General features: G+C 36.7%; 1 protein-coding gene across 2 annotated transcripts; it reads right to left on the bottom strand.

Moving 5' to 3' along the window:
- Positions 1-804: 804 nt before the first annotated feature.
- On the bottom strand, positions 805-10,221 carry LOC135305078 (retinol dehydrogenase 8-like). Of its 2 annotated transcripts, none has more exons than XM_064428280.1 (6): positions 7,779-10,221; positions 6,529-6,690; positions 5,117-5,296; positions 3,965-4,058; positions 2,112-2,295; positions 805-1,235 (listed from the first exon to the last, which is right to left on the bottom strand). In XM_064428280.1, exons 1-6 carry the CDS (start codon positions 7,933-7,935, stop codon positions 1,002-1,004), a joined length of 1,011 nt encoding a protein of 336 aa, XP_064284350.1. In that variant the 5' UTR covers positions 7,936-10,221; the 3' UTR covers positions 805-1,001. The 2 variants fall into 2 exon arrangements, with proteins under 2 accessions (XP_064284350.1, XP_064284351.1); XM_064428281.1 differs by having other exon boundaries at positions 7,617-10,221.
- Positions 10,222-10,391: the final 170 nt, after the last annotated feature.

The following is a 10,391-nucleotide window of genomic DNA, read 5'->3' on the forward strand; positions in this document are numbered from 1 at the left end:
CAGGGCAGGGCAGGGCGGGGCCGCTGCGAGTCCCAGCACGGAATCCGGTGCTGGCTCTCAGCACTGAAGGGAAGAGGAGGACAGCTCCTGCATGGCGGGGAGCTCAGCTGGCCTGGGTGAGACACGGACAGCTGCTGCAGCCCGGCGGCCCGGGGCAGGAACGGGAATGCCGGGCACGGTCAGGACCGGGAGCAGCCCTGCCGCCGGTTCCTGCCTGGCCTCGCCTGCTCCACAGGGCAGAATTTTGGTGTCACACATACTCACTAGCAGAGCTTGGAACAAGAGGGTTCTGTGTCAGATACCGAATCTACTGAAGGCATTTAGTGGATTGAGATTGCTTATTACTGACAATACTTTGTTTTCAAAAAGCAGTACCCAGACAGTAAGAAGATATTTTATTTTAGGACGCTTTAAAAAACCATTTTATTGCTCACTAAGTGCAATGTGCTTGTGACCATTGCATATAAAGGAAACATTCAAAATATAATAATATATATGTATAATAAATATTCTACTAGTTACACTTAAAGATTGATGAGACTTTCTCTTATGTTGCTGATAAATAGATCTAACTTCTGGAAATGAGAATGCCAGTGTGACTGAGCGATTACCAAGTCTATCCTAATAAGTAAAGACATTTTTATGATATTAAGAATCTAAATCATTTGCATACTGTACACCCCTCAGTGTGTATTATATCCAAGTAAGTGAAGGAGGTCAGGTTAATATTGAATACACAAATATCAGTGTTCATACTCCTAAGAAAACATCTCTGCAGAAAGCAAACACTAAACAGAATAAAGCTATAGTTAGAGGATTTTAATTGCAAGGTTCTGCAAACAGTAACATTCAAGAGATACACATTGAAATGAATATCTTAGCTAAGCTCAAACAAATATCTTGCATGCCTTTTCATAATTACAGAGCAAAGGCATTTGAATAGCACTGTGTCATCAGTAGCTACAAGAAGTAATTCCAATTTGCACTATATAATCTCATACTTATTGTGAAGGTTTTCCCAGGTCAAAGCTCTTTCTGCTTCTCCACCTTAGCAATTTGATGAAGTTGAGACTTGCACTGAAGATTTTGTCATGCTGAAAAACCATTTTGTAGAATATGTCAATGGGTAGATCTCCATTTGGGTCTGCATACTTCAGAGTTGTCATGGGAGTATACAAGGTGTTGGTCTGGTGGCGAAAAGGTGGATTTTCTGCAAGAATTATCTTTACTGTGTGCTGTAGAGATGGAGAAATAGAATTTTAAAAGAACCTTTACCAAGATAGTAAAGTAAAAACCCAATTTTCAGTGGAAAAGTAGAAGAATAAAGTGCTAGAAGTATGTAAAACCCTGTATATAGTTTTATTAGATCATTAGAAATCCTTCTTGAAATATTCGAAGGTTATAAGAAGTATTTCTTATTTATTCTTCTATTTCTGTTTTTCTGTACCATGGTGATAGCACCTGACAACTTAAGTATCCTGAGTAGTCTTCCAAATGACTGTGGGCTTATATGCCCACAGTAGGTAGAATCTCTCTTTTGCAGTTCATTGGTGAAGGATCAGGACAGTGCCTTTTGCAGCAAGATCTGGCAATCTTCAGTTGACACTGAAGCTGTTCCTTAGCAGCAAACACCTGAAATCATCATCCCCTCCCACAGCTTGCCTAAACTTGTCTTCCTGCAGGAAGCTCCAAGCACCATCCATGTTTCTTTTATTGTGCCTTGGTGGCCTGGGATGGCTGTGTGAACTTCCCTTAGAGGAGGGACTATGAGTGAGATGGGAAGGAACAGAGCTTCACCCATGCTGCAAACCCTGGGTGGATGTATGGTAACAATGCAGAATATTCAGACTTCACCAGAGGATGTAATGGGCATCTAATATCTCAGTGGTATTGAAATTACAATTCATATTTATCGTCAATACTTCAAAATGAACATTCTTTTAGTCTTTTGTAGAGTTTTGTTTAAAACTCTGAAAATACTTGGAATTTTTAAAAAAACTTTTTGTGTACATTACATTTAATTAAATTGACTGCTTCTACCAGAAAAACCCACCAACCACTGCACTCATAAAGTACAAAGAAAAAAAAAAGATGAATTTTTGATGAGTTACCTCTGCAACATCTTCAGCACTTTGTCCCAGGCTCTGGAAAATTTGTTTGTAATTTTTAAGGTAAATATTAGTAAACATCTCAGCTGTTTCTTCATCTGCAGCTGAAAGATCCATTTTCATTCCATCTTCAAACACTTTTCTTTCAAACTCTGTAACCACGGGGCCTGGTTCAATCAAACTTAACCTGTTCAAAAAAAACCAAAAAACCAAAAGGTTAACTGGTTGTTGACTATCCTCCATGGAAAATACACCCTTCAATCCTTCTCCAAAAGGAACACTGAGGAGTTGCACCAGCAAACAGTAAATACCAGTACTTTCTGTAAAGGCAATCCATAGTGCATTGCTGCTGTGCTGCTCCTCCTACCCATCACATGCAGTAGTAGAAACCTGCACAGTTTCATTTTCAGAGAAGTGCTGTAACTTAATTCATGACATAAATGAGTGCAGTTGTTACCTGCTGTCTCACAGCTGTGGAATCTAAGGGTGATTTATTCACAAGGACTTACCAGATATTAAGAAAAATAATTAATGGATAGTAACAAAATGCATGACTTTCTGGACCAAGTCCTGCATAGGTTTCTTTGTTTCTCATGATAATGCTAGAAGTAGCTGAAAGAGATGTGGGAATTGCCCAAACATATATTTTCTTTGTCAAGCTGTTAGCGTTACATAATTTAAGATCCCACCACTACATAATAATAAAATACAATACAGAGATTTTTACTGTGGGTGGACAGATTCTGGCTGCTGCCAGATCTGAAAGTTTTTATTTTGATAAACACAGCTGCTGTGTTTATCAAAACACTCTTTGGGATTGGGCCCTTACTGGACTTGAGTTCTTCAGGGGATGTTCTAAAGGCTCTTCTTTAAAACTACATCAAGCTATTGACCTTCACAGCAGAATTGCAGCTACTGCTGGAATTAAGCCCTTTCTTCTGCATCACTCTTCCCATTAGACCTTGAATTTGTTTTATTATACTTCCTTTTATAACCTCCTTTTTGCTGTGTCTTATACTCTTGAAATCTCATTATGAATTGTGGTATATCCTGTGTGTTATTACATTTATTTTAAATCCCTCCAAACTTTGCAGAGCAATATGCAGAATCACAGTTCTGTCTCTGAAATTCCACAACAGCAGCTGTCTTTTTTTCCACAAGGCCTAAATGCTTAGACACACAGAGATGCAATGGACATTTACCAGTTATTGGAGTTTGCACAAAGAATAGTAGGAGAATTACAAGAGTGTGAATATACATGTGACAAACCAAACCTGAAGTTCCACAGACAGTGAACAGGACTGGTCTCCTAAATACTATCTAAAATGTTAGGAATAGTACATCACACTCCTCACTTCCCTCGCACCTCCCTTCATTACAGGTATCTCACCCTGTAACATTCTGAAGGATTTGCACTGCTCAGTCTCTCTGATGAGCCCTTGAACTTTTTTATCTGTGAATTGCCTAAGGCCATTATCCTTTCTAAGGGGAAAGATCACAGGTCAAATTTATAATTTTATTCCTGTGATACTGTATGTAAGAATCTGTTTTCAGAAGCATTGCATGAACTGTATTTTATCCAAAGCTAAATAGCCTTTAACTCTTCAAGAGAATGTGTTTATTCTAACATCTAGATCTTTTTATTTGCTTATATAATGTGAAGAGTGTGGGCATTTCTATGTCTTTTGTGATGTAGTTTTCAAGGGCTTCTCAGTCTATTTAGCAGCCAGCTTTAAAGATTTTTTTTCCTACCTCTGAATATATTTTAAACTATCTAATATACAATTGAAACAAGTGGATCAATACCATTTACACCAGTGGATCAATGCCATTTACACCAGTGGATCAATACTTACTGCAGCTTGAACTTGAGTGCTTGTATAGCTAAACTTTCGCAGAATCCTTCCACAGCAAACTTAGATGCAGCATAAACATCATTAAATAAGATACCTGATGGTACAAACAAAACATCCTGAGAATGTGATTTTATCCAACATACTCATGGTTTGATTTTAGGAACACATGTGTTTTCCCAAAGTTTCTACAGTCATGCTAGGAAAGCATTAGAAAAGTCCTTGTGCACACTGAATCTAAATACCAATTTTTGCATATGTTATCAGAATTGCTTAGTCTAGCAAAGATGCTTGACTAATGCTTTTCCTCCCCCTAGCTGATGCTGTGGTCTCCCTGGATGATATTATTTTGTAGTCTAAGATATGAAAGTGTCTGCAAATATAATACCATCTGCATTATTTATCAGCAAGACTTTAATAGACTCTAGATGAACACAGAGGCGCAGTGTAATGCAGGAGATACAATTATGCAAGAGATCCAGCTTGCATCTGAGTGATTTAGAAAAAGCACTACATCAATCCATTGAGGTGGAGGGTAAGTGTTGTATTAAAATACCAGTTCTTGGAGATTGATGGAGGACCCTTGCTCACCAGAATAATCCAGGTAAGATCAATGTCACAGTTGTAATAAAAAAAACCAAAACCAAACAGCTAGACAGGGTGGGACACAAGAGTAGGAATATCATTATCTGTCACTAAAATTTGACTCTCGAGTGTTGCGAGATGAGAAACTTTACAAAAAGGTGGTACAGCTGTCCAGGATTGGATTTTATTCTATTACTACTGTGCAGAGCACAGTAAACGTGATTGTCTGTTCCCCTAATTTTTTTCCAAGAGGAAAGAGAAAATTAATGCTAAGCCCTATTTTCCAGATAATAAAAATATAACAATATTTTTTTTTATTATAGTTTAAGTTAAAACTCTAAAACATTAACCTGCAGGTTTTCTTGTTAAAATGCTGTGAGAATAGCTGTGTAGTAACAAACTACCTGGATGCATAAAATTCACCAGGTGCTTTTTATAGTTGGAACTTCAGCATTACAAAGCGCAAGAGTCAGATGTGCCAGCTCCTACTTTTTTTTTCCTAAAAGGAGGAAAGCTTTGGATTTTGAACACTGAACTCTTAGCTCAGGTAAACAGGAAAACCAACTTTACCTTGTATTCCCATAACACTGCTTATTATAACTATATGGCCACTCTTTCTCCTCTTCATGTCAGGCAAGATCTCCTTCAGGAGTCGAACCAGGCCAAAGAAGTTGGTGTCCATCACAGTTTTCATTTCCTCGATGGTCTGACATTCAATAGGTCCAATGAGCCCCATTCCAGCATTGCTCACTGCACAGAATGGGAGACAACAGCAGGAAAAACATCCATCAGCATAAACTTGTAATTGTTACTGGAAAGCATTTGAAAGGAATGTGAGGATTAAGGGTTAAATGATCCTAAATAATCCTTAAAGAAAGGATTAAAAGATGTTAGTCAGTAGAGCTTTCCAAATACATTTGACATTTTCATATGTCTTTATTTTTAATCGTGCTTTTAATCAAATTTAAATTATCTGCTATTTTTCATTTTAACTAATTTATTTCTGATTAGTCCTTTAAAAAAAAAATAAAAAGGGATTACAGGAAAATAAGTCAAGAATTACTTGTATTTTTTTATAATTCAGTATTAAGAATTGGAAGCTACAGTCAATACCCATAGGAATTAATAGAAAGCTTCAAAAAGTGATATACCAAGCCATATTTTGGTCTGGTTTTTGTTTCATCAATCTTCAAGAGGAAGTAACCCCCCCAACAAAATAAACAAACACACAATTCCATTGATTTTTATTTGCCTCCTAGATATTTATAAGTGGGGAATGATGACAGGACTGACATTCTGCTCTAGGAGTAGTACATCAAATTAGAGTATAATAAATTTTGCAGAAATACTTGTTAAGCACTGCTTTAATAATTAATGAGAAAAAAGGCAAGTCCATAATTTTCTAGTAGGTAAGACTTAATAGCTGATGGTGTAAGTAGTTCCAATAAGATACTAATATTTATTTTTAGCAAAACAAAATGAAAACACTCATTAGTGAATGATTTGTAAAGTACCATTTCAATTCTCAATACAAGATGGAAACATCCCTATTTTTTTTGCATTTGTTCTTTTACTTGCTAATTCCCAGTGCTGTTGCTTTCTTAGTGCAGACAGGAGTTACCATCATTGTAAAAAGGTCTATGCTTCATCAAGTGGGGAAAATCTTGCTCATGAAGGTGCCAGTTTAGGCAAAATTTCTCACATTTACTAAAAAAGTATATGGTTTCATCCAAGACACCTCCCTGTGATCAAGTTTCTCCTTTGTAAACAGAGAAAACAATCTTCCCTACTTCATGGAAGCAGGGTGAGATTCAATTCACTTATGTCTGCATGAAGTCTTAAGAATCTTCACCCAAATATACTATGTCATTATTATTATTATGATAATTTAAAAATACACTAATGAAACTTCTCCAGGGTATTTGAGACAATGCTGTACAGAAATCTGGTATCTGTTGATAGCACACACATCCTGTACTTGCCCAGGACATCAATCCTTCTGTCAGGGATGCTGTTCACACAGGTTTTAATAGACTGCTCATCACAGACATCCAGCTGTTTAATCTCGAGGGTTTTGCCCAGCCTGTGACCTGCAGCTTCCTCCAGTGGTGCTTTCTTGGCCAGGTTCCTCATTGTGGCAAACACTGCAACACACCAGAAATCAAATCTGTACCATGGCACTCCTACTGAGAAGTATTAAAGAACAGTGCTTTTACATCCAGGTCTTAATGTCAGTGATAGAAACCAGATAAAAACTAAAAGATTCTATTTTCAGCATATAGTGTCACTAATTTCCCAGTCTGGTTATGAAATCCTCAAGAAATTAAAAAGAAGAAGCTCTGCATAACAAAGAACACGGGGTGTATAAAGGATAATACTGTCACTAAAATATTTAAAAAATGGGTATCAAATTATGCCACTAAATTGTTTTTAGGTATCCAAACCCTAATTCTGCATTCTAGGTTTACCTTTTTTTTTTTTTTTTTCAATGACCACACTATTTAGCAGGACAACCATCATTTTATTAAAAAGTGAAGACATAACTCCTTAGGTTGAAAAAATGTTTTTGTAAGCTACTTCTCAAAATTGAAATTAGGTATTATTGTAGCCTAATGGCTCAGAAAGCTCTAGATCTGCCTCCTGCCAGTTAGCAGGAAAACACTGTGACTGAATTGCCACAGATTGCTGCCTTCACCTTGCCATCCATTTTCAATCATAGCAAATACCCTGCTTTGCAGCAATAAGACAAAGCCCAGCCCTTTTGTTCACCTATTCACAGGTTTGGAATAATGAAATGTGCTTTAAGCAAAAAATTGCAAATTTAGAAGCTGTTTACCTAAAGTCATTGCTTTGGTCTTCAAATGGACATGGGCCTGTATATACACAGATTTTAGTAGCCAGAAGCAAAACTAACCACAGCTGTGAACATATACCCAGAGCAGCATAAACTACAGATATTATCAGATATTTGGTTTTTACTACTGTCCTTTTTCATTGCATGTGTGTGTACACTATTCAGTTCCAATAGTTGGCCCATTTCAATAAAGGTACAGAAATATCAACTGCTTACAGAAATCAGTATATTTTCACTGGATTTTCTTGACAGTAGAAGTGGAAAACGAACCAGAAACGAGTCACCAAACTGAATACAACCATCTGTTAAATCACAGAGAAAAAAACAGCACCATCTCAAATGGTATGTTTTTGTAAAGATAAAGAACAGATAGATTACCTTTAAATCTTTTCTGTTCATCTTTTGCCATTTTTACAGCTAATGCCAGTCCAATTCCTGAGGAGCAACCTGTAATGAGGACATTTCTTCTTGCCATTCTCTTCACTGAGTGGTTCAATTCTTCACAGGAGCAACAACATAAATGTAACTGCAGCATATTGTGACTGGCCTTTAATACTATCTCCACCTTCCCTGAGTCAACAAATCTGAAAATGCACACCTGGACCTTGCATGATTAAGGGATAATCTCCAACTAAACAAAACAGAAGCAGATGCTCCTACATGTGCTTATAATCTGCATTATCAAAACTGATCAATACAGAATCTGACTAATCTATAAACTGAGGCACTTGTAAACTACATGGATTGTTTTTAATAGAATAACCAGCTTGCACAGTGCTAGCAGGAAAAGCCTTTTCCACAATTACCATTGGTCTGTAGTGCTAAGTTCTGCACTCACATCTCTGGAAAGTAAACTGCACCCAGAGTGGGATCCCTCTGCTAAAGCTCTTCAGAATTCCTACACCTACAGCACCTCCTGGGTCTTTTACAGCACATTGAGAAATGGATTTCTTCCCTGATGCCTTACTATTGTAAGAGTCTTATAGGCATTACAGAAAAAAAAAACCAACCCAAATTGCAAAATGGGATGGGAACTCTGAAGGAAACAATTTGTTGGACAGACTCCTCAGATTTCCTTTTGGCAGTGTTCCCAACCAAGAACAGAGAAAGTCAGCAAGCATGCAGTGGAGAACTGACAGGAAACATTGAACAGACCAGCCTCATTACATTCTTGCTAAGACTGAAATCTCAACACTTCTGATTCTGCAACTGACATGTCAGAAATTTAAAAAAATAAGAACTGGCCTGATGTCTAGGTTTTGGAGAAAATATTTTACACCTAAACTGTGGATTAAAAAGGGGCATTTGGGCTGGCACTTCAGTGCAATTCATGTTTAACATACAGTAACTGTAGGTATACTACATTCAGGAAGAAAATCAGTCCCTTGTTTCTGTCCTGAGTGACAGGAAAAAGAAAAACCTTAATAAGCAATTAGCCTTATGAACAGCATTCAGCTAATTGCAATGCCATTATACACAGTAAAATGTTTTTCAAGACACAACAACCCCATGTAAATGCAACACACTTCAGAAGAATGAACTTAGTGTTCCAGGATTTGCATAGATGTAAATTGGATAGTAACTCAAGAAAAGTAGGACACCACAGAAATATTTAACAGAAATTATGTTTAAAAAAAGTCCATCCTTTCCAAAAGAAATAAATTGTCTTGAACAGTATAAGTAGAATCCTTAACTTCTCAGGCAAGCAACAAAATAGCAAAACATCTAAAGATAAAATATAATTATGATTCTCCTTATTTATCAAGTTTGTCCCACAGTTTAACCAGATAAGTTAGCATACAGACAAAATTTCAGTGCAAATGCTATTTAGCTGATTCAGAGATTAGGTAAATTGGTTTTGCTGCTCATGCACATTTATATTTAGTGCATGTAGGAGGAGCAAATGAGGCATTATACAATGCTAGTTAGTGGAATTCCATTAGTGTTGTGATGCAGCTGTAATTAAGGACTGGTTATATTTTCCACTTGAAATCCTGGTTTGAAGGGCTTATGTAGTCCACTGCTTAAAAAAAATCTGTCAGAAATTTGATGCATACACTTCTAGGCTGAAGGCAAAGTGATGTGAGAGTTAAAAATAAAAGCAGTTTAATTTAAATTATTGCACCAGTCAATCTAATTCTAAGATTTTCCCTTTACAGTTATGTAGAGAAAAAATAGCTTGATTTAAAACACATAATATATTTATTTCTGTAACAGTGGGTTTTGTCACATCATAATTTCCACAATAGCAGAATAAATAATCTGAAACTGCAGAAATACTTTAGATGAGTGTATCTTGACTTATCAATGGTAGCAGAATGTGTGGCTGGTTTTGCAGAACCACTAAACGTGGAACATGTGACATTTGTGGAACGTGTTTACATAAAGTGAAAGAGCCAGTACTGCCCAAGGAGTTTAGCAAACTGCCACTTGCAGAGTTTCTGGATACCTCAGATAGGTTTGTTGGCTAAGACACACTTTTAATATACAAAACACTTAACTGAGGCCTGGTATTCAAACTGAAACACATTCAATTCTTTTCCTCTTCTTTACATCAAATAACTTCAGTAACTTGATTTCTGAAGTATGAATCACATCTTAATGCACATAAATCATGTGTGCATTAATCAGACTTAGACTGATGCCTCAAAAGCATATTTGCAGTTTCTGATGCTTATGTAAATACAAAAGTGGGGCCACTAGCCATTCATACCAGCTTAATTGTGTAATACTTTTGGAAACCTGGAAATAAATATGTTTTAGAATGCATAGTTATGATGTGAATTTAATCAATGGGAATTTTTGTGTGGATTTTTGTTTGATTAAAAATCTCAAAAGAAACAACCTCAAGCTTTATGGCCCTTTCCCACAACCCTGTGCATCTTAAAGATACTGCTTGGAGTAAAGCAAGCAGGTTTTGCCAGTGTCTATGATCAAATCAGTGTCCCAAAACATCTTACAAACAGGTAAATTTTAATAATATGTTGTGTC

Source organism: Passer domesticus, chromosome 7 (assembly GCF_036417665.1).
Source record: "Passer domesticus isolate bPasDom1 chromosome 7, bPasDom1.hap1, whole genome shotgun sequence".
NCBI lineage: Eukaryota > Metazoa > Chordata > Aves > Passeriformes > Passeridae > Passer > Passer domesticus.